Source organism: Otolemur garnettii, unplaced genomic scaffold (genome assembly GCF_000181295.1).
Source record: "Otolemur garnettii isolate 467f Iridium unplaced genomic scaffold, OtoGar3 scaffold00095, whole genome shotgun sequence".
NCBI classification, from domain to species: Eukaryota; Metazoa; Chordata; class Mammalia; order Primates; family Galagidae; genus Otolemur; species Otolemur garnettii.
Genome location: NW_003852490.1, coordinates 3281078 through 3306739, shown reverse-complemented (window position 1 = coordinate 3306739; position 25662 = coordinate 3281078). Strand labels below are relative to the sequence as shown.

At 36.2% G+C, this 25662-nt stretch overlaps 1 protein-coding gene across 7 annotated transcripts in view; it reads left to right on the top strand.

Moving 5' to 3' along the window:
- The window catches only part of RMDN2 (regulator of microtubule dynamics 2), a 76037-nt gene that overhangs the window by 13629 nt on the left and 36746 nt on the right, over nucleotides 1-25662 (top strand). For all 7 annotated transcript variants that reach the window (XM_012808827.2, XM_023516661.1, XM_023516664.1 and 4 more), the window contains 3 exons: nucleotides 18398-18572; nucleotides 19826-19928; nucleotides 23736-23796. In XM_012808827.2, coding sequence (XP_012664281.1) covers nucleotides 18398-18572; nucleotides 19826-19928; nucleotides 23736-23796 — 339 coding nt within the window. The remainder of the gene's footprint in view (nucleotides 1-18397; nucleotides 18573-19825; nucleotides 19929-23735; nucleotides 23797-25662) is intronic.

Here is a 25662-nt window from a genome sequence, read left to right as displayed (position 1 = left end):
CCTCCAACTCCTGGGCTCAAGCGAGTCTCCTGCCTCAGTCTCCCAAGTAGCTGGGACCATAGGCACCCACCACAACGCCTGGCTATTTTTTGGTTGCAGTGGTCATTGTTGTTTGGTGGGCCAAGCTTTATTTGAACACGCCACCTTAGGTGTATGTGGCTGGCGCCTTAGCCACTTGAGCCACAGGTGCTGAGCCTTTTTTTTTGAAACAGAGTCTCACTCTGTCTCCCTGTGTAGCATGCCATGTGTGCCATGGCATTATAGTCCACAGCAACTTCTTCACACTCCTGAGCTCAAGTGATCCTCTTGCCTCAACCTCCTGAGTAGCTGGGACTACTGGCATGGGCTACTATGCCCATCTGATTTTTCTATTTTTAGTAGAGATGAGGTCTCACTCTTGCTCAGGTTGGTCTGCCTAAAATTCTTGAGGGCAGGGACCCAATGTTTTCATTGTACTCCCAACACCCTGTTTTTATGCCTAGCACAGAGAAGATGATAGTAAAGAGTTCTTGAATAAATGAGTGATCTGCTGAATTACCATGGATTTGGGAGAAGGGATCTAGAGGGTGGAAACAAAGGGTAGAGATAAAGGGCATTTTTTTTTTTTTAATGTAGAGACATAGTCTTACTTTATCGCCCTTGGTAGAGTGCCGTGGTGTCACACAGTTCACAGCAACCTCCAACTCCTGGGCTTAGATTATGTTCTTGCCTCAGCCTCCCGAGTAGCTGGGACTACAGGCGTCCTCCACAACGTCTGGCTATTTTTTTGTGACAGTTTGGCCAGAGCTGGGTTCAAACCTACCACCCTCGATATATGGGGCCGGTGCCCTACCCACTGATCCACAGGCACCACCCAAAGGGCATTTTCAAAAATTAAAAAATATAAATAGTTGATCAAGTCTTTGAGATCAGCTCTAAGACTGGAATTGTTTGGTATCTTTATATATGAACTGGAGAAATGACACTATGAAAAAATTTCAGATAGGGAAGGGACATAAATGTTTGATCTAGATAATAGGAAGGTCTAAAAATTTTGTGTTCCTGAACAATGACAGTTGTGGACTTGTTTTAAAATAGGTAAAGGAAGCGTTCAGAAGGAATCTAAAATCATTCTAAATCTTTTAAAACTGTAAGTCATAAAAAAGACCTGGTAGTTTTGGGTATAGACACTTATTAGTCTGATAGTGTCAAAAGCCTCCCATAACGTTGAGCATCATTGAGAACAGTTGAAGACAAACCAACTGGTAATCCTGTCTGTATGTAAATCATGATGTTTCCTCATCCTGAGTCCTATGTGCAGTTTTGGCAATCACATCTTAGACAGGAGACAATAGAATTAGGGACTGATTAGAGAAGATCCACTAGACGGAGAGAAAAAATGGCAGCCCTGGTAATGGAGTATGGACAAAAGGTGAGTGGCTCTCAATCCGAAAGAGACCATAGTTTAGTTAAGAATAGACATAAGCTTATTCAAGAAATTCTCAAATATTAGAGAGAGAAGCAGACTTTAAAAAGTTTAGCATTAGTTTAGGACAAATAAAAAGAAGATAATTATGGGACTTAATTAACTTCAAGTAATGGCATATTCATACATTTTTTATGTGGGTTTAAGGAAGATTTGTGAAATTTATGAATGGCAGTGACATACAGCTAATTTTAAAAAATTAGATATGTGAAAACCTCACAGCTGATGTCAGGTGAGGCATTCCCTCCTCTTGCTTGATCCTGTGTGCCTTGGTTAGCAATAAAATACTAAAGTAGATACACTACATATAGTCCTAATGACTTGAACTAGATTAACTTTTTTCTATTTCGCCCTCTTTTAGAAAAAAATAAAACCAATAAACTTACACTTAATTTGGATTTTGGTGGAGGAAAGGAATAAGATAACAGAAAAATTTATCTTTCTTAATGAATATGTAGAAATTAACTCTCTAAATAAAATATTTTTAAAAAACAAGGTCTTTGTAAAATACATTTGTGTAACTTTTAGGTTGCCTAGGCTTTTACAGTCTCCCACGGGACTAAAATCTCTGCCCATGGTGATGCACAGTCATAGCCCCTTTACCACATTTCAAGGAGGCTGCATCCTTCACACACAGTGCCGTGGACAGCAAAATTGAAACATAAAGCAATAATTACATACTCAATATGTAAAATTTCTCTTTTGCAAGCAGTACTTGGAGATTTCTACTTCTTTTAGTAAAATAGATATCAGTCACAATTTTCTAATACAATTGATTTTACATAAGAAAGGAAAAAAATCTAAATATGTCCTTAGTTGTTGAGAAAACCTGGAGTGTAGGACTCATGAAATTTGGGCAGGTCAGTGGAACACATTTTCTGTAACCATTATTAGGATTTCTGACATGTCTTCTCTTAGTACATAAGTATTATCGTTATTATCGTGAACTTATGGATTTATGTGTTTTTTTGAGCTCAGCTACTTTGTCTATTGGGTGTGATGATTGATTTTTGAATTCTCATCATGTGGCCCTCGGAGGATCTGTTGAGGTTTTTCCTTTATCCTTTTCAGCACTCATGTTATATTGGAAAGCATCTATGCTTCCTAGTAATAATATGTTTCAACTAATTTTGGTTTTGTCCATGCTCCAGTGCGTGGAATTGGTTACTGCCTTGATAGCATCAGTTCTTTTCATTGAGACTGGTATTCTTAGGCACCAAACTCTGGGTATATGCACAAGTGCTGTTTTTAGGCAGGATGATTTCAAAGGCTGTTTTGGTCCCTTTGGGGACTTGGAGAAAAATATATTTTTAAATATTCTTAAGGTCACTAGTTTATATCGATGTTTTCAGTGTAAATTTAACCTCTCATTTCTGAAGACTTTCATTTTCTTAAACTCTACATCTTTCTTTTCTCTGTCATATTTCACCTCTTACCATTATTTATTCCTGTCAATTTTAGTGTTGAAGTTTAATTTTATAAGCACTGAATTAAATAGAGAGTCAAATACTCCATATGTGGTCAATATGTATTCGGTAATGTTTTAGTAGTCTAAATTTGCAAAAAATAAATTGTTTTCTACTTCAGATCTTTTTTTAGAAATGAAACATTACATGTGTAATTGAAGTGAAATTGGTGTGCCTTCTTCCTTTGAAAGTTTTAATGTTTCTCCTACATTGCATTTTTACATAAATGAAGCATAAATGATGTTTTGTTCTTAAAGAATAAATGTCATTATATTGAGAGAGGATACCAGAAAAGGGCGAGGGAGGGAGAACAGGTCTTCTCAGGGAGACCACGAGGATGCACCTGCAGGACCCTCTCCATGGTGACTCAGTTCTTGGGAATTTATAGGCTTAACCTCCTGGAACTTGGAAATTTCCAAGTTCTGTGAAATCCTGTAGTTCTGTAGGGGCTGAAGTAGCATCTGCCACTTGATTCAAACTGGCCAATGAGAAGGGTACCTGTGGGGTGGAACTTTTTGACTGTCAATAAAAAGGAAAAGACCGAGCTAGTTTGAGAGCGCAGCCATTTGGAAATCTTCTATGCCGTAAGCTCCTGGCTGATGAATAAAGCCCTTCCTCTTATAACTATGATGTTTGGGTGCTCTTTCTCTCCGTTGGGCCTCGTCTTCCTGCAACAATATGGTAAATCATATTTCGTAACTTGCTTTGGATTAAATTTTTTTTTTCAGTTTTTTCTCATTGATATATAAAAACTTATTTCACTGTTTTTAATTTCTGTGCTACATTCCACTGAATAAATATACTTTAATTTATTGCCCTATTAATGGATGTTTAGGTCACCATCATTTTTTTTGTTCTTATAAACAGTGCTTTATGGAATACCATTCTTCATAATTCCTTAGGCACACGTGAAAGGTGTGCCTTTCTTTCTTTCTCTCTCTCTTTCTCTCTCTCTTTTTCTCTTTCTCTCTTTCTTTGTTTCTCTCTTTCTCTCTTTCTTTCTTTCTCTCTCTCTCTCTCTCTTTCTCTCTCATTCTCTCATTCTCTCTTTTCTTTTCTTTCACAGGCTCACTCTATTAGACAGGCTAGCGTGCTATCTCACTGTGTTAGCCAGGCTAGATCCTCCTGCTTCAGCCTCCTCAGTAGCTGGGACTTCAGGCACTCACCACAACACCTAGCTAATGATTTCTCTTTTTGGTAGAAAGAGGACCCACTGTTGCTCAAGCTAGTCTTGAACTCCTCAGCTCAAGCTTCACCTTCCACCTTCACCTCCCAGAGTGCTAGGATTAAAGGCATGAGCCACCACACCTGGCCTTGGAAGTATTTCTTAAAAGTATATATTGCTGAGTTATAAACGAAATACATTGTTACTATATATCACTAAATCATTCTTCAGAGTGTGTCAATTCACAATCCTACAGGCAGTCTGTGAGAATTCTTATCTTCCCATAGGAATTCTTATATTGACAGACTTTTTAATTTTGGCCAACCTGATGGAGATGGAATGGTAACTAATCATTTTTCAATTTGCATTTCACTAGCAAGATTGTGTGTCTTTTCATCATTAAATCACCATTTAGGACTTACATGAATTTCTTTAACAATAAGAACAAAAAAACACTAAACAGTTGAAGTCTCTCTTACTGATTCAATGTCAGTGTGTGCTCCTGACCAAGCACCATTTGGGCCTCTGGAGATCCAGCAGGAAACAAAACAAAATTTCACAAGAAATTTTTTTAAAATGTTAACAGGATGTTAAAGATCCTCTCAGTCTCAGTTTTAACTGGAGTCCCATGCTAGACCTTCCTGGGCATGACTTGCTAAGAGGTGGAAGCCACTGCCAGCATGAGCAGCCACCTATGTGCCACCTATGAAAGGAAGCTCTCAGAGAAACATGCCTCAGAGAAGGCTGTTCATATGCACACTGGTGTGTACATGAAGCTGGGTGCTGTGGGAACATGCCATTGCTCAAGCAGAAAGTGTATGAGAATGGAAAGAGAAGAAGGTGGAGTCCAAAGCCTTCTCAAACCAGTGCTGATGGGGGAGCAGAGGTATGTGAGCCTGCAAAAGAAGAAGTGGGAAAGGAAACAAAAGACAGTGGTGTCATAGAAACCAAGAAAAGACAGGGTTTCCAGAACAGGGGTGAAAGCCACAGTTTTTACCATCATTCTAACCCAAGCCTAAAGCCTGGCTTAACCTTTAACTAGCTGTATAATTAGGTTCACTTTCCCAAACCTAGATTTATTTATCTTTAAATGTGATTAATAATGCATGTCTTGTGTTTTTTTTTAAGTCTTAGATGATATAGGAAAGTACTTTACAGTAAATTCTAAAAGAAATTTGAGTTGGAAATAATTAAATGTATCAAATGTACTAGAAATTCCAAATTTGAGTTGGAAATAAATGTATGTATCAAATGTACTAGAACAGGAGTTGGCAAACTTTTTCTATAAGAATTTTGGGCTTTGAGGATCGTATAGTCTACATCCTAACTATTCAACTCCGCCATTGCTGTGTGAAAGCAACTATAGACCATATGGATGGCTGTGTTTGAATAAAACTTTATTTACAAAAACAGGTGGCACATGGATTAGGCCCCCAGGGTACAGATCGCCAACCCCTGAACTAGAAACTATGTTTAATCATAGTCTTTAAGTTACAGTGTTCTAGTGCAAGTAACATAGAGACTAAACTTTGTTTCCTGTATCTGGAACTTAGGAGGTCATCTCTATTAATAAGCTTTGCAGGATCAGTTTCTGGATACTGGTAAGTACAAAAACCTGATCTAAGCTTGGACAAATGAAAGAGAAGTAACGATGTGGACACAGAAAGAGTAGATCCTTATTTCAAGAAACTTGACTTTGAATGGAAGGAGAATATATAATCATGAAGGGGTATCAGGGTCAAAGAGCATATATTTCATGTTTTACTTTTTGTTTTTGACTTTGTTTTCACCTGTGGGCTACTTGAACATATTTATAGGCTACCAGAAAGAAGCCAGTACAGACAGCAAGAATGAAAATACAAGAAAAAGACATGTAAATAAATCAGAAACAAAACCCATGAAATAAGGTATGATCTGGCCTTTTTAGCAGACCACTATGGGGACAACACTTAAAAGAAAGAGAATACTATCACTTACAGACTTAGAGAAACTTTATTAGCCTTAAGATAGTAACTGGTAACGTGAAAACACAATATGAAGCCCCTAGCACTCCCCAATAAAGAGTCCTAGCTCAGAAAAGGTTGAGCTCCTCTCTATATTGCATTATCTTCTCGGTCAGTATCCCTGTTACCACAACATCTGTAAATATAATAACTAGTAGATTATTATGAAAGGCAGAGTAATTTTGTTGATTCACTAATTTCTAAAACAAACATTCATTGAGCACCCACTCTGCTATACTCGTATAGATGGTATAGTGGTGACAACGTTCCTGCATTCATAGGACTTACATTCTATGACTTTTACCTCCAATTTGGAGACATTTGTCTTCAGAAGTCTCATCTAGTGATCTTTTTGTGCTTTTTCACAACTTAGTGTACAGCATTCATTCATTATTAGCACATCAACAAAGGAATCTGAGTGTCCTTGACATCTGGGCATCGAGGATTTCTACACATCCTCTCCAATGCCCAGGACCAATAGATAAAATGTATACAAGAATTAAAGTAGTTCCACAGGTCCTATAAAGGAAAGGAAAAGATCCCAGTTCTGCGACTATACAGATATAGAAAAAAATGAAAGTCAACTACATCAATAATTTTTTTCCAGAGCCTGTCCTAAGTGTTTTAGATTTACTGTCTTATTTAATACACATGTTAACTCTGCGGTTTTAGTCATAAGGCAATGGAGTCTAGGAAAGATTAGGAAAACTCACTAGTAAGGGGAAGAGTCTATTCAGTAGCAATGATTGAGAGTTTTGAGATCAAGTCATAAATGCAGCATTTCCTTTGGGGTAGCTCCCTTGGCCATCTGGTGACTGTAGCGACATTCAGTAATGAGGTAGGTGGCACTTTTTCTGGAATGAATTGAACTTAATTGTCCAGCCTTGTACATACACTTATTAGGGAGACAGGACTCCGAATTGGTTTGGAAAAGGAAAGGACAGTGTTTCTTTTCTAACTCTATTAACCTCACCTTTAGATATGTATAAGACATTCTAAGGGATAATAAATAGTAACATGGCAGATAGGCAATAATCTGTACCTATGACCCAAGCCATCAGATGGCTTCCTTAACTGTCAAGGTGGATGAAGCGTGTTCCATTTGGGGGGCAGTGGCATTAGCTACATATCAAGCTTTTTTTATTTTTCTCAATGTATCTTCAGACCAAAGTCTGTAACAGTCACTTTTCCCTATCCTCTAGAGGATAGGAAATCTAAGGTAAAAAAGGTTCAAATGAAAAAAGAGTAAGTTAGTAGGGCAGGGGTGTGGAAGGCGGCTGGTGAGGGAGACAGCACCAGGTAGTGTGCAGCTATCGTATATGTTACTGCCTCATCCTGCTGTGGTCTCCTTGATTGGTTGGCCGACTCATCAAATGTCAGGAAGGGAGAATGCACATTCCCCAGCCCTGCAAAGCTGCAGCTTTTCAGAAAGGTGAGCCACAGGGCAGTTTTATGCTGAACTGATGTCATAAGATTCTAGAGTCTTCTGTCACCACATTCTGTGTTATTGCCATGTTAATTCCATACGCAACGTAAAGCATTCAGTCTGCTGACCTGTTCCACCTACCCAGGGCATTTTTATGGCTTAAGGATGATGGTGTAAAAGGGAAGGGCAAGATTTACTTTGGATTACATTCAATATGGGGAAATGTTTAAGGTGAGCTTTGGAAAAAAAAGAAATACACTTCGTCATGTGTTTCACATGCTAAAAAAGGACACTGACAATATTCAGAAGCTAAGCTTTAGTGCTTCCTGTGGTTTCCCACAGTAATTGATACCCGGAATGTCTGGACACGTAGCTGAAATGTTCTCCCCACAGAGGTTAATGGGTAATATTTTAAAGTGCAATTAGTCAACAGGGTATATATAAGTTTATCCTACTGAACTCCTTCAAATACGGTAGTTATATAGTGTCACATGGATACTCTGATTTATTTTTAAAACCGGAAGTTCTGTTTTTTCCTTCAGGAATCCTTTAGTTCTGGTGTCTGTTCAGATATTTCCCCTAACCGTTCCTTCTCCCTATTTCCCGGTTCTTTCAGTTTCTCTCCCCAGGTTTGGTAGAGTGGGCAGCTCTGGTGTAGGTAGAGATTATCTTCTAGGCTCATGCAGTCTTTTGGGTGTGGCCGTCCACTGTTTTTCTTGTCCCCTGTTGGTTTCATATTGGTAAGGTGGCTATTATTCTTCAGGAGGCTTGGCAGTTCTCCAGCCTGCTCCCGATTTTTTTCCTCATTTGACCCTTTTTTCGCTCTAGCTGCTGTAAAGAGGACCAGAGCTCCCAAGCATATTGTCCTGAAAATCAAGTTACTTCAGACCCCCAGGATCATGGAGCCTCTTCTATTTCACGATCGAGTAGATATTGTGATCATAAAACACCTCCCTCCTCTGCAATGCATAAAGTCAGTTTTCCCAGAGGATGTAAAAGGTCATTGCTGCCACCAAGTTCATCTTCTGATGAAAGAAGAAAAAATTCTCTATTCGTTAGATTTCAGAACAATCCTTCCCTTTACCGGCAACAAAGTAGAGCAAACTTTGAGTCTCAAGAAGACCTCAACTGCGCTGATCTAAAATCTTCCTCAACCCTTTTTGGTGGCTTTAAGCGCCGAAGTCGTTTCTCTACCCGTGAACTGAGCGTCGTTTCCTGTTACAGGAATTCCATTTGTTTTGGTCTTCAGTCAGAACTGAACCCATTTAACCTTAATGAAGTCGAACTCTTTTCTAAAAACCCAAGACGTAGTGATGCTGACAGACACATGAGCTTCTGTTGTCCTGTGTATAGCACTAAACATGATGACAGTGCAACAAGATCTACTTCTTCAGCCTGTCAGAGCCCTTTGGGTGGAAACTTCTCCGAAAACAGTACAGGAACCTTCCTTTCTACCAGAACTGAGGTTTCCTCCACCCATCAACAAAACGGAATTGCCACTGATCTTCCACAGAATGGCCAATTAAGTAAAGATATGAAAGATTACCAGATTCGTTCTGGTTCTCGAAGTCACAGCACAAAGCCCTCGCCAGCTCTGACTCCACAGCACCCTTCTCAGTAGGTAGCTCCCCCCTGTCCTCCATCATGCTGGATTATCTTCATCTCCTAAAGATGCTGGTAGCCTTAGCCCGTCTCAAAGGGAGGTTACCTCAGGCTCATTTAAAGGTGAATCCTTTGTTGTCTCTGCTCAGGATGAAGACATATCTTCACCTATTGAATTGCCTTTAATCAGGTCGCCTCAGACTTTTTACCACTCATAGAAGGGCAGCTCAAACCCAGACGTTTTCCCACCGATCACCTCCATAGTCTGTAGAAGTCCTTGGCTCACTTCTTGTGTAACTCCCTTCTGCTCAATAAGCTTCTCTGCATTTTCTGAAATCCTGTGTTGCTGTATAAATTTAATTTTAAGTGTGGTATTTTTGAAAGGTAGTTCATCGCCAGTTTTGGAATATGGAAGTCAGAGATGATTTCATCTGTTTCAAGGTTTTTTTCTTTTTTTAAAATTTGCTTGGCTAGTTTCCAAATTTTTGAGTGACCATTGTAATGCTTCTCTGGTCTGAAAATAACATTGAGCTTTGACGTTCAGGTCTTCTAAATGTAATACATCCTTTGAGAATTTAGTGCCTTCTTTCATCTTACTGTAATCATTAGAGATAGTATTCTTGCATAATATATAGAGCTATATTCCTCAATTCACACATTTTCATTTATATCAGCCTTGCTAGCTGTATTTCTGATACCACTGACATATGATGATCTTATTAACACAAGAATCAAACTATAAGTTAAAAAATGTTATAGTAGAAATATGTAAAATGGTTAGAAACCAGATATTTTAGTTAACTTGAATATGCATTTGTGTCTACACCAATCTGGGAATTCAGAGAGCTCTGATATCAGGGGTAAAAAGTGCGTATATTAGTCTCTAAAAGTTTTATTTTTAGAAGTGACTATTTTTTGAAATTTCCCCATTCAATAAAGCTTACAAATGTACTTATCAAAGTAACTTCTGACTAGAAAATTTGCATAGATGATTAAAAACACCTAAGTTGGAATACTATTAGATTTATTAAAGGAAAGGAATTTGCATTATTTTAAATTATTTGTTAAAGTAAAATGTCCTCCAAGTCTCTACCATTGGGCTAAGAGGTTATTCTTATTTTTGTCATTTTCTCTTCCTCTTAGCATGCATCTTTTAAAAAAATTCTTTTGATTTCAGTATTTTTAGTTGTGATGAAATACACATAACATTTACCATCATAATGGTAACCCTTTTCTAGCATAGAATTAAGTGGCATTAATTACATTCACATTGTTGTGTAGCCATCGCCAACATCAATCTCCACAACTCTTTTCACCTTGCAAAACTGAAATTCTCCACCCATTAAAAAATAACTCCCCATCCCTCCCTCCTCCTAGCCCTTGTCAGCTATTATTTTACTTCCATCTATCATTTTAGGTACTCTAAGTACATCATGTAAATGGAATTGTATAGTATCTATTTGTTACTGATTTTACTTATCTTAATATGTGTCTAATGTCCTTAAGATTCACCCATGTTGTAGTATATGCCAAAATGCCTTTCCTTTTAAAGGCTAAGTAAAATTGCATTGTCTGTTGTATATATCGTATTTTCCTTATTCACTTAGACATCAATCAACCATTTGCCTCCACATTTTACTCTTCAGAATAATAATTGCCGTGAACATGTCTCTCGAAGGCTCTGCTTTTAGTTCTTTTGAGTGTGTGCTCCTAAAGTGGAATTGCTGGATCATATAGTAATTCCATTTTTAATTTTTTGAGGAACTACCATGTTGTTTTTCTTAGTGGCTGCACTATTTTACATTCCCACCCAGAGTGCACAAGGATTTTGACAGAGCTTGTTATTTTGTTTTGTTGTAGTAACCATCTATAGTAGTACACCTTATTGGGTATAAGGTGGTATCTCATTGTGGTTTGAGATTGAGCATATATTTGTATATCTTCTTTGGAGAAATGTTTATTCAGGTCTTTTGCCCATTTTTAAATTAGATTGTTTGGGGGATTTTTGTTGTTGTTGTTATTGTTGAGTTGTAGGCATTCTTCATATAGTCTGGATATTAACTCCTTATCAGAGATATAATTTACAAATATTTTCTCCCAGCATATGAATTCCTTTTTTACCATGGTGATTGTGCCATTTGATGCGCAGAAATTTTAGATCTTGATATTGTTCAATTTATCTGTTTTTTTATTTTATTCCCTATACTTTTGATCCCAGGTCTAAGAAATTATTGCCAAATCCAGTGTCATAAAGCTTTGCTGTAGGTTTTCTTCTAAGAGTTTTATAGCTTTAGCTTTTACATTTAGGTCTTTGATGTATTTTTGAGTTAATTTTTGTGCACAGTGTTAAGTAAGGGTTCAACTTCATTCTTTTGCATGTGGTTGTCCATTTTCCCAACATTATTTTTGGAAGAGTCTATACTTTCTCCATCAAATGGTCTTGGAACTCTTGTCAAAAATCATGTAGCCATAAATGTGTAAGTTTACTTCTGGGATCTCTATTCTATTCCCTTAGTCTATACATCCATCTTTATGCCACTGTTTTGATTACTATTGCTTTGTAGTAAGTTTGAAGTCAGGAAGTGAGACCTCCAATTTTGCATTTTTTTTTTTTTAAGATTGTTTCAGCTATTTGGGTTTACTTAGAATTCCAAATGAATTTCAGGATAGATTTTTCTATTTCTACAGAAAAAAGCCATTGAGATTTTGAGAAGGACTGCATTGAAGCTGTAAATCACTTTGGGTGGTATCATCTTAACACTATTAAACCTTCAAATCCATGAACATGGGATGTCTTTCCATCTGTGTCTTCAAATTCTTTCATCAGTGTTTTGTAGTTTTAAGTGTATAAGTCTTTCACTTCACTAGTTAAATTTACTCCAAAGTATGTTATTCTTTTTTGTATTAAAAATAGAATCACTTTCATAATTTCCTTTAGGATATCTCATTATTAGTGCATAGATATACAACTTATTTTTTGCATGTTGATTATGCACCTTTGCTGAATTTGATATTAATTTTTAGTTTTTCTCTGTGAAATAGAGTTTCCTTCCTACATTGATTTCTTCCTACTAAGATTGTGGGTTTTATGAACAAAAAATCATTTGCTTCTCTTTTTCCAATTTGGATGAGTTTTATTTCTTCACCTTGCTTTTACTCTGCCTAGGACTTTAGTACTATATTGAGTAGAAGTGGTGAACATAGACACTCTTGTCTTGTTCTCAATTTTAGAGGAAGCTTTCAGTCTTTCACCATTGTGTATATATTAGCTGTGGGCTTCTCATATATGGACTTTATTATGTTGAAGCAGTTTCCCTTTTTTTCTGTTTTTTTGGGCATTTTAATCATAAAGGGGTGCATGAGCCACTATGCCTGAGTAAAAAGTCTACTCCCTTACAGCTGCACCCCCCATTTATGTTGTTGATGTCACAAATTATACCTTCATATATTGTAATCATTAATATAGACTCGTAATTAGATTTATGCTTTCTCTTTTATGTCCTATAAAAGACTAAAAAGTGGAGTTATATACCAAAATTACATAAAATGTACTTTTCCATTTATTTACTTTTATCAGAGCATTTTTATATTTTCGTGTGCCTTCAATTGTCAAAATCCTTTTGTTTCGACTGGAAGGACTTGGTTAGCAATTCTTATAGGTCAGAGCTAGTGAAAATAACCTCTTTCAGCTTTTGTTTATTCAGAAATATTTAAATTTTTTCTCATGTTTGAAGGATAATTGTGATGATTATAGATTCTCAATTGACAGTTTTTCTTTCATCAGTTCAAATACATATGTTCTCCCACAGCCTTCTGGCCTGTAAGATTTGGGCTGAGAAATCTCAGTCTTATTGAGGATTTCCTAAAGGTGGTGGGTTACTTTTGCTACTTTTGAGATTGTCTTTGTCTTTACCTTTCAACAGTTCGAGTATGATATGGATCTCTGGGTATGGATCTCTTTGGGTTTATCCTGCTTAGAGTTTGTTAAGTTTCTTGCATTTGTAGTTTTTTATCTCAAAGTGGGGTTTTGGTCATTATTTCTTCAAATATTCTCATGCCACTTTCTCTCTCTCTTCTTCTTCAGTAACCCTAATATATGTGTATGCATGTGCTTCATAGTGTCCCATAAGTCCCATAGTTCCTGTTCACTTTTCTTCATCCTTTGTTCCTTTCATTCCTCAGACTTGATATTTTCATATGACCTATCTCTAGGTTTGTCTATTCTTTTTCTCTGCCTGTTCAGGTCTTTTGTTGTTTCCCTTCAGAGAATTTTTCAGTTCAGTTTATTATATTTTGCAGCCCCACAATTTATGTTTGATTCTTTTTATAATGTCTTTGTTGATATTCTTACTGCGTTCATATATTGTTTCCATGAGTTTTAGTTTTTCTTTGTGTTTTCCTTTAACTTTATCAGCATATTTAAAACTACTGTTTGAAAATCATTGACAAGTTAATCCTAAACCTTCGTTTCTTTAGGGTCAATTTCTGGAGATTCATTTTGGGATTTTTTGTTTTGTTTTTCTTATTGAATGGACCATCTTTCCTTGTTTCTTTGTATGCCTTTGACTTTTGTTGAAAATCACAAACTTAAAACAACAGCTACTTTTCTTAGTCTTTGTCGATTGCCTTCGTGTGGAAGAAGACCCTTAGTAATCAGCCCAGCATGAAAGAATGCATTTTTTTCTGGATATTTGTGTATATGTGCATGCTTTTTTCCCAAGTCCCCTCCCCAATATACATGGCTGCTTGTAAAGATCTTAATTTCCCTAAGGAATTTAACAGCTGCTGCTTCTTGGGGCCATAGGTATTCTATATTCCTTTTTCCATAGTCTCTTACAGCTAGGTATCTATAGGTATATAGTCCCTGTAATTCTTTTGTACCATAGTACCCATTACAGCTTTCAGCACCCTCCAATCTAACATCCAAACTATGCCTTCATTTCCATCTGAGCTCTGAATCAAGCAAGACAGAGAGTATTCTCTTTCAGGCCAGAGCATTGCAAAAAAGTTCCAATCTTTTCCTTTTGTCCTGAGGGTAGAAATATGAATCAGGTATTTTTCTTCTATCCAAGCTATGCCAGAGAAGAGGTGAAGCACGGATGAGCAAAAACACAATGAAATTTTGTACCATTTTGAGTGTGGCTTTTTCATGATTGGACATTTACTTAATTGTTGCAGATCTTTAACTAGCTTCTGGATGTCCCACAAGGATAGTTTTGTAAGTAATTTGCCATTCTGTTGGCTTTTCCATGAGAAATGAGGGCCTATTCCAACACAAATCACCATTGATATACCTCTGTAATTGCTCTGCTTTATTTTCATAGTAAATAATATACTTTTCTCTCTGAGTATGCTTTCAGAGATGCTATTGTTGCCATTGAAACAAATAGTTGATCATGCAGAATTGAAAAAATTGGAAAAATGGCGTTGTTTTTATTAATGTTGGGAGCAGAAAATAGGATTAGAAAAGTACACGAGGAAAAAGGCTGTTGGAAAATTCCAGGTTTCTCATTAGAAAATCTAAGAAATGCCCTTTTGTGGGGGAAGGGGAGAAGGAGTACAAATCTAATTTCTAACAAAAAGTTGGTAGGTATACATGTTGCTAAATTTCCTCAGTAATATTAATATTTGTATATGTTCTTCTGCTTAAATTGGATTTCAGAACTTTCTGAGTTCTGAGAAATACCCAGTTATAAATGGAAAATCCCTGTCCAAAGTAGGAAAGCAATTTTCCCACTCTTGGGTTTCTTTAATGTGGGAAAAGGACTACCCTACATGTTAACTTGTGTTTTTTTGGCCAGTTGGCCTGTTTCTATGCCAATACCATATTGACTTAATTTCTGTAGCTTTATCCTTTATGCATTAGTCCTGATAGCTGTTCTTCAAAATGTGTTGGCTCTTCTTACACTTGCCCTTCCATATTAATTTAAGGTTGGGTTTCGTAGGAAAATCCTATTGGAATTTGCTTAAAATTGCATTATAAATATAGATTAGTTTGGGATCAGATGAAATTGTTTTAAAACTGAGTTTCTTATCCATGAATATCTTTTTTCATGGTAACCTTTAATATTCTCAGATGATATTTTGCAATATTCTCCAGAAAAGTCATTTAAAAACTTCTTTGAAATTTTTTCCATTGGTACTTTATATTTTTCCTACTATTATAAATGCTATATTTTATAAAATTGTATTTCCTAGTTTGTTTTATAGAGCATAAGAACACAAATGATTTTGTAGAATTTATCATAAATTTTAATTAGTTCTTTAAATTTCTCTATTCTGTTGAACAATCTTCAAATAATGGCTTTCTGCTTCTTTCTGATATTTCTAATTTATATTTATTGCTCTTTTAATACTGTGCCAATAGGACCTTTAGTACAATGTTAAATAGAAGCAGCAATATTGAATTTCTTTCTCTATTCCTGATTTTAAAGAAAATGCTTCACACTCATCACTGAGAGTGAAATGTATTATAGTTTTTAGTATATAACATTTATCAGGTTCGAAAGTCTTCTCTATTTCTTGTTTAAGAGTTTGGCATTTTTTTGTTGTTGTTGTTGTTCTGAAGTGGTATTGGGTTTTACTGAGGAAAAATGTTTTTGGCAACTTCCAAACTGATTACATAGTTCTTTTTGTTTTATCTGTTGTTCTAAAGAAGTTTCCTAACATTAAATCGTGGTTTTAATTCTTGGGTATAAACCCAATTTGGTTATGATACAGCCTTTCATATTTGTTGTAATTCCTTGGTTGATTTGTTATTGAGAATTTTAGAATCTACAATTATGTTTGAGATTGGCCTACAATTTTTATTTCTTACAATATTCATTTTTGGTTTTGATATTAGTATACTAGCTTTATAAAATGAACTGAAGGTTGTTCCCTATTTAAATAATTTATTAGAAAAATTTTAAAAAGTCTAAATGGGGGAGATTTGGTAGAATTCACTATAAAACTATTCTGTGTGTATGCATGGGAAAGATAGAGTAAGAGAAAGAGGAAGGGAAAAGGATAAGGACATATAATTTCAATTTAGTTTATTTAAGTTTAACATAAACATTTAAGTTTATGTTTTTACAAAGAATAACAACTTCATTGAGTTATTGTTTATTGACCATAAAGTTTATTCTTTTAAATTGTACAACTTGGTGGTTTTTGTTTGCTGAGTTATCCATTTTTAAATTAGATTATTTGTCTTTTTATTGTTGAATTATAAGAGTTATTTATATATTATTTATATTTTCTTTATACAAGACCCTTATCAGATATTTATAAGTATTTTCTCCCATTCTGTGGATTGTCTTTTCCCTTTCTCAATGGTGTCTTTGAAGCACCAAAGTTTTTCTTTTGATAAAACACCATTTTTTCTTTTGTCAGGTGTGCTTGTGACATTACAACTAAGAAACCATTGCCTAATCCAAGTTATAAATATTTACTCCTCAGTTTTTTCTAAGAATTTTATAGTTTTAGCACTTACATTTAAGTTTTTGATATGTTTTGAATTAATTTCTGTGTAGAAGAGTTTGACTTCATTCCTTTGTACCATTGTCCCAGCGCTATTTGTTAAAGAATATTATTTCTTGCACTGAATTGTCTTGCCACTCTTCTCAAAATAAATTGATCATATATGTAAGAATTTGTTTCTGGGACCCTTAATTCTTAATACATCTTTAATGTCTTTCATATGTCTATCTTTATACCAACACTGTGCTCTCTTGATTACTGAAGCTTTGTAGGAAATTTTGAAACCAAAAGTATGAGTCCTCCAATTTTGTTCTTTTACAGTTTTTTTTGGCTATTCTTGGTCTCTTGCATTTCCATATGAATTTTACAATCACATGTCAATTTCTAGTGGGGTAAAAAAATGCCAGCTTGGATTTTAATAGTCCGGGCTGATAGTGGGGAGAAACAGGGAGCTAGATTCTGATTGTATTTTGAAGATAGAACTAACAGGATTTGCTAACAAACTGGATGTTGCTTCGGAGACAAAAAAAGAGAAAAAAGAACCAAGGGTGATTCCAAGTTTTTTTGGTCTGAACCACCGAAAGACTGGAGTTTCCTTTAATAAAGAATGCTGTTAGACTGGGTACCCATGCTCAGTGGTTAGGGCGCCAGCCACATGCTCTGGGGCTGGTAGGTTTGAAACTGGCCCAGGCCTGCTAAAAAAAAAAAAGCCGGGCATTATAGTGGGCACCTGCAGTCCCTGTTACTAGGGAGGCTGAGGCAAGAGAATTGCTTGAACCCAAGAGTTGGAGGTTGCTGTGAGCTATGACACGACAGTACTCTACTGAGGGTGACAAAGTGAAACTGTCACAATAAAAAAAAAAAAGAATGCTGTTGAAGAAGTTATACATCAATTCGTATAGTATATTTTTTAGGAGGCCTTTTAAAGAAATTTGTTACCAGTCTTAGTATTTGGAAATAGTTAAATTGCTCCCAACAAGTTGCTTTGTTTGTATCTAATGGGAACTACAAGTTATGTGACCAATGGCATTGGCTGCTAGAAAATGAAGTGCCACATTTGTGTCCCTTGGAGCAAAGGCGTAGCTATCTAAAATATGTGTTTTTTGTTGTTGTTGTTGTGTTTTTGTTTTTTTTTTTTTATACAGACATTGTCTCACTTTATCACCCTCAGTAGAGTGCCCTGGCATCACACAGTTCACAGCAACCTCCAACTCCTGGGCTTAGGCAATTCTCTTGCCTCAGCCTCCTGAGTAGCTGGGACTACAGGCGCCTACCACAACACCCACTATTTTTTTGTTGTTGTTGTTGCAGTTTAGCCAGGGCCAGGTTTGAACCCACCACCCTTGGTATATGTGGCCAGCGCTGAGCCACTGAGCCACAGGTACTGACCAATATGTGTGTATTTAAATTGACTTCATTCACATTAGGTCTTGTTTTTTATCTTTTTTCACTCCTAATTTGTTCTCTCATGTGTTATGTGTCTTTATGTACATATAACATGTTATGTTTTTAGAACCTTTTTTAGAATAAGCAGCGTTCGATAAATAAAAATAAATTGTTTGTATTGTATGCCACCAAAAATGAAATGGGGATGGGGATAGTATTAATTTTAAAGCACCAAGTTAAAGTTAAAGTTTAATTTAAATAGTGTCATGTAGACTAATGTTATAACTTGAGCTTTTTCTGAGTGAGGGGGGGCATTGCAGAATTTCAAAGTAAGAGGAGCATGTTCTAACTTACATTTTAGGGAGCATTCTGGCTATTATACGTAATGTTCAAAGGACTTGACAATTATTTCTGCAATTTTAGGTATATTACAGCTAATACCGACACAGAAGAACAGAATTTTCCAACCCCTAAAGCGTTTAACACACATGTAGAAGAACTAAAGTTAGATGCTCTTCTTCAGAAAGTAGATCACTTACGTACAGATGACTCTGGCAAGTTGGAGAGCTTTGAAATACTTTGCGACCACAAAGAAAAGGTAAGAGATAAGTGACAATAACACTTTGTGTTGTTTTGATTTTTGATTTAATCTATCATCCTATTCAATTACGCCATAATAATTATGTCATTCATACAAGCTAAATAATTGATGGCAAATTTTTTTATAAAATGACTAAAATTTTTAGAAGCAAATATGAGAGTTTATTAGACTCAAATACCATAAAAATGGGAACCAGAGCTATAATTATACTGATTTACTTTTGTTTGATTTTTACTAGTTTATATATTCAATCAGTATTTTATAACCAATGAAAGAGTAAGACAGCATGCCAAAGCATGTAATACTATTTCTCTGGGGAAAGGGAAGACTACATCTTAAGTTTCCTGTCTAATTATAATAGCTATCAGTATTTAAAGCTGCTTCTGTCAGGAATTATTTGATCATATTGGGCCTGAATTAGAAAAGCCATCTCTCTCACCACTACTAAAAAAAAAAGTATGCCGTTTTTGAGGATTTCACAACTCTAAACCCATTGAAACATTGTCTAAAACTTATAAAACCTCCAGGATTTACAGTTTAGCTAATTCAGGTAAAAAATGAGACTGCTCTTTTGAGTGTATGCTATTCACTTTACAGATATTATCTAAAATGCTCACTGAACAGTTATACGGCCAGTAGGTAACTAAGAAAGAAAAAGAAGATACCACAGCCCAGGGGAAATGTTTATATTCTGATACCTATCCATTCTCAGTTCTGCATAGGTGACTATGTTTAGACAATATGAATAGGCTTTAAGATCCAAATGTAATACTAACTATATAAAGTCATATTTTGTAGCTATTAGTATTTAGATTTAAAATGTTTCCTACTACTGACAACTAATATGAAGCCAGTAAAGGGACTAATAGGTGCACAAGAGAAAATCCCAATTCAAGTTCGGGAGAGGAGGGAGAGGGAGAAGGGAGAGGGGAGGGAGGAGGGAGGAGGTGCCCACCTAGTGGGCACAATGTATGGGTATACGGCACACCTCTTGGGTGCAGGACACAACTACAGCAGAGACTTTACCTAACAAATGCAAACATGGTAACCTAATTATTTGTATCCTCCTATTAATCTGACAAAAAATAAATAGGTAAAGTGTTTCATATTAAATATGTATACGCATAGATTCAATCATCTATAAATACCAATTTACCGGCCTAAGTTTTTAAAAGTTGCAGTAGAAAATAATTCTAGTCTAGAGACATTATTGAGTTAATCTAATGTGCCGTGTTCTCTTTTCCTTTCAGTTTAGAAATGAAACAGAGTTTATGTGGCGGCTTGCTCGAGGTTATGGAGACATGTATGAGCTATCTACAGATACCCAAGAAAAGAAACATTATGCTAACCTGGGTAACTATTTTGTAAACATTGATGATTCTCACGTGGCAACTGGGATCTAGGATAAACCGCTGGTGAATTTTAATTGATGCAAACTTATCTTAGCTAAACCCAAATGCTTTATGTCTTTTAATATATCCTGATACAATAAAAAAAGAAAAAAAGTCACAATCTCAGAAAAGGAAGGTGTTTTTAAGACTAAAGAATATGTTCTTTAAAAATACTTGAGTATATTAGGATAGGCCCCTCAAAAAACTCGTTTCATTTTTTTAAGTTTATAAAATCATAGAAAGATATTAAGAGGTAGTGTTTGAGAAGCAATAATAGGGAAAGAAAATTATCTTTAGCCCTAGTCTATGATAATTAAAATAACACAGCCAGCTTCCTGCAATGGACAACTCCATGCACCACAAAGGAATAAGCTCTCTGACTTTCATGTTTTTCAAAATGTATCTTGATGAAATCAACAACGTTGAATGGATCGTTGTTAAGTTGAATGACTGATGTGTATATGGTGGGTCATTGTACTGTCACCTATACTTTTTTGTTTATTTTTGAAATTTTTCATAACAACAGTAAAATGGCCAGAATGTCAAAGTGGTGATATTTTTTGTTTTTATATCGCACCTTGTCTCTCCCACTGGATTTCAAAATGCTTTCTTGTAAAAACCCCTGCCGCCTCCCTGAACTGACCTCAAAAACCTTTTACTTCTTTGTTTATTCCAAAGTTTTCTCTTTTCTAGGGTTTGATTCTCTAAGAGAGCATGAGGAAGAAACAGTAAGACAGATCTCATTCCGGTCTAATTCTCTTGTCATTTTTACTTATAAAGAGGAAGCATTACCCACCTCCTTATAATCATAATACCTTCCACTTGGAAATTTCTTTGCCCAGTGAGCTCTGCACTTTAATTTTCTCCTAGTTCTTTACATATTCATCATAGGTTTGTGAGGCAGTTTTTCTGCAGCAATCCAGTTTGCAGACCAAAGTAGAATTCTAGAGAAGAGATATGTTAACTTCAAGGTAAATAAAAATATAAAGAAAGAGAACAAAGGGATATATTTTCAGATCTACTGAGAAAATCAAAGTGTATCTCTCTAAACTGTTCCAACATTCATCGATATTAAACACATTTCTTTTATAAGCCAACCCTGGTAGCAGGTAGGAACAGGATAGCAAAATAGACGTGTTATCAGAATGCTTAATGGCATTGTGGGGGAGGCTGTATTGTTCAAATAATTGTACATATAAAGAAACAAATTGAAATAAGTGATTGTTAAAGAAGAGTGCAGGGTGATGAGAGAGTGTAGGAGGATCTGATGGCGGAGGGTAGAGGTTAAGGAAGGAAAGTCTTTCTTATGTAAGTAACAGTTTCCCATAGGTGAAATGACTTATTTTTAAATGAAATGGGAGTTTAACTGAGTTAATGTATGTGATGGTAAATTGGCAAAGAAAGAAAAGGGTGGAGAAAATGTGAGGACAAGAATGGAACAAAGAATTAAAATAGGATATGTATATCCCCCCAAAAGTGAAAAGTGTGTAGTGCCAAAGAAAAAGGAATAAAGCCTCAGATGTATTCACTGAGATACTGAATAAATTAAGAAGAAGGCCTCTTATTTGTCCATTCAAGAACTATTTATTCAAAATTGCTGTGTCCAGGAACACAGCGGTGGAGGGAGGGCAGGCAGGGTCATCAATAAAATTAGGATGGTGTTACACTAAGGGACTTATTCTGTGGAAAAGATGGATACAGAGACAGCTGTTATAATTCAGTGTATAAGGAGTAAGCACTCCAGAAAGGTAATGACCAAGTACAGGGGAGCTGAGACCAAGGCAAAGATTCAGACTGGCCATTGAAGAATGTTGGAATTCAGCTGAAGAAGGAAGAAGTGGAGAGGTTTTTCCTCCTAATAGTATGTTTGAAATTGTTACACTAAGGAAAGATTTGATCACCGGAGGCAGTAGAATTCTTTCACAGGGCTCAAAGTGAGTGTACCGTAACACGATGACATTTTTTGAAGCACTATGCTTGATCATAACTTATATTCCAAATAAAATATGAATCTCATATGTAAAGGACTATCATTATAATTTTCATAATTGATTGCTATGGATTCCTCAAGAAGATCACATTACAACTCTCTAAGGTAGATATGTTTCCTTTTGGTCTTCAGCTGCGTAAATGAGACTATGAAACCAGTTTGTATTCTACTCAGCTTCCTTTTATATTCCCACAGTGGGAGAATCACCTGTTTTAAGGCCTGAAAGTTTCATTCATTTGACAGTGTAGCTGAAGTGTTGATTTAGTTTGTAATGGTTTTTACATTAAAGGGTATGTTTTTAATCATTCTTTTCAAAATTACTATATTGATTCACATATATTAAATAATATCAGTTATTATTAAAATACTTTGCTTTTTAAATTCTTTCGGAGGTATGTAGCTTTCTTCACAGGATTGCTCCCTTAATGGATAGAGCTACACAGTGTCAACAAATTAACAATCGGGAGAATGATTTTGGAATAAAACACCCTTATTTATAAAGATTATCTCAACTCCTTATTTAGAAAGGCATTTTGGATAGGCAATAATAATAATGAAGCAGGGGGAAAAGAAGGTGGCCCCTTTTGAGAAAGAGTCTCAGAATGCAACTCAGTTTTCTTGCAAATATTTTGTTTTGTTTTTGTTTGGGTTTTTGTTGTTGTTGTTGTTATTTTTTATTTTCATTTATTTTTATTTTATTATTATTATTTTTTTTTTGGCAGTTTTTGGCTGGGGCAGGGTTTGAACCCACCACCTCCAGTATATGGGGCCGGCACCCTACTCCTTTGAGCCACAGGCGCCACCCTTCTTGTTTTTATTTTTTTGAGACAGAGTCTTACTCTGTCACACTGGGTAGAGGGCCACGGTTATCATAACTCATAGCAATCTCAAACTCTTGCACTCCATCTATCTTCTTGCCTCAGCTTCCCAAGCAGCTGGGACTATAGGTTCCACAACACCAGGCTAGTTTTTCTAATTTTAGTAGCAATGGGATCTTGCTCTTGCTCAGGCTGGTCTCAAACTCCTGAGCTCAAGCTATCCACCCTCCTTAGCCTCCTAAAGTGCTAGGATGACAGATGTGAGCCATGGTGCCTGGCTCTTGCAAGCATTTTGATTTCTCAAGCCATTAAACATATTATTATATAGTTACAAATCAAAAGTATAATTATTTAGAAGAATTATTTATGTCACTGAGACTGTTCATTATTGTGAACGAGGAGGCCAGAACTTCTCAGAGAAGCATTCCCTTCTTCCTTTTAGACAGAGTCGCGCACTCTGCTGTGTTCTATTTTTGCCTTGCTTTTATGTTTCGCACGTAGTTTGTCTATATGCATATACCTGAAGCCAACTGCACCGTGAGCCACGGAGGTCAACGACTGTCTTATTTGATGTTTTATTCCCAGATTTTGGCAAAGTGTGGCACTTGGTAGGTGCACAGTAAAATTGTTTGAATGGATTACCAAAGAACAATTTCTATTTTATTTTTAGGTAATGACTAAGTGACTTTTCTTGCCTTTGGTTAAATCAGTTAATCCAGTGGGTGTCAAAATTGAGCACTCATCAGAATCGTTAGAGGCTATTGCAACACAGATTGCTGGGCCCCACCAGCAGAATTTGTGACTGAGAAGGTGGCTGAAAAGTTGCTTTTCTACAAGTTTCCAGGTGGCGCTGTTGTGTCTGATCTTAGGACCATACCTTGGGGACCACCAAGTTAATTCAAGAATTTGCCTCCTACCAAGTCACCTGAAGGTACTAAGTATAAATTCTTTTATCTTTCAGGCAAAACTTTAAGTGAAAGAGCAATTGCTAGAGCACCTCTGAATGGACATTGTCATCTGTGGTAGGTATACGGGATTTAAAGTCTTTCAAATTCTAACACACCTCTTTATTAATTAAAAAGAATTTTTTTAAGTATTATTGACACAAGTATATACAATTGGTAGTGCAGAAACTATCCTTGTTTGTTAACATATTTCACTGAATATTTTACAGTTTTTTGTTTGTTTTGTTTTTGAGACAGAGTCCCACTATGTTACCCTCAGTAGAGTACTGTGGCATCACAGCTCACAGCAACCTCAAACTCTTGGGCTTAAGCGATTCTCTTGCCTCAGCCTCCCAACTAGCTGGCCACGACACCCAGCTGTTTTTTGGTTGTAGGTGTCATTGTTGTTTGGCAGGCCTGGGCTGGATTCGAACCTGCCAGCTCCAGTGTATGTGGCTGGCACCCTAGCCGCCAAACGTTTACAATTTTGTTTTAATAGGGTCTCTCTCTGTTGCCTTGGCTAGATTGCAGTGGCATCATAATAGCTCACTGCAACCTCAACTCCTGGGCTCAAGCAATCTTCCCAAAGTAGCTAGGACTATAGACGCTCTCCATCTTGCATGGCTGATTTTTCATAGTTTTTGTAGAGATAGAGTCTTGCTATGTTGTTCAGGCTGGTCTCAAAATCGTGGCCTCCAAGCTCCTCCCACCTCAGCCCCCCAAAACGCTAAGATTATAGGTATAAGCCACCATGCCCAGATAAAAATTTTATAAATTAATCTTTCAAGTCTTTGAAGATGACAAATTATAACTAAATCCCATTTAATATAACATTTTGTTTGAAAAAAATATTAAAATGATTCCATGTTTCTAAACAAAAAATAGAAAGACTGCTTAAAAGAATAAAAGCATATCAGCCATTTATTATACCTTAATGAGTCATGATATACAAATTCTACAGGTTGGGGAACAACCATTTATAATATATAAAACAAACAAAAGGGACTAAATTAGTTGGATAAATATAAGTAGTTATCCTTGGGCCAAAAAAAAAAAAAACTTAGTCTTAATTAAGTTGTGTTTTGGACCTTTTGTATATTTATATAAATGTTATTTTATAAATTATAAATAAAAACACAAATATATATATTTGTGAATGTATTTTTAAGTAGTATTATTCCTTTTACTTATAAGTGCATTTACATAACATTTTTTTGTTTCCTTGGAGTATTTTTTTCTCTCCAGCATTACAGGTACTTCAGATGTTAGGAAGTAATAAAATATGAGGACCTTCCTTGAGCATAGGTTTCCAGAAATCCACCCTTCTTGGTGTTATTTTATTCCTCATAGAGGTACTCTTAGGCAAAACGTCCCTCAAATTGGCTCCCTTCCCCCAGGTCCACATCAGTCCTGCAGGAAACTCATTTTTGTCCCACCTAGATGTTAAAGCACAAACCATTTTCCTAAAGCACGTGTTTCTTCACTCTGCCATCAGCAGAGGGAGCTCTACTCACAAACTCTCGCTTAAAACTTACCAGGGCAGGAATCAGGTAACATGTCCGTGTCTCCAAACTCCAAGGGACAGGTGCCAAAATATGAAAAGTCTATAAAAGCTGCTCTGGAAGGAGCAGGTGGCATCTTGGTACAGATCTTTAGGATCACTTCCCTAATACCTGATGGTCCTGGCTATTATTGCTTTAGCCAGGTTTACATGATTATCTAATTTACATAATTCTGATACTAATGAATTAACATATGTGTTAAAGGATTTCTGTTCTTCCACTTTTTTTTTGAGACAGAGCCTCAAGCTGTCCCCCTGGGTAGAGTGCTGTGGCATCACAGCTCACAGCATCTTCCAACTCCTGGGCTCAAGCGAGTCTCCTGCCTCTGCCTCCCAAGCGCCCGCCACAATGCCTGGCTATTTTTTGGTTGCAGCCGTCATTG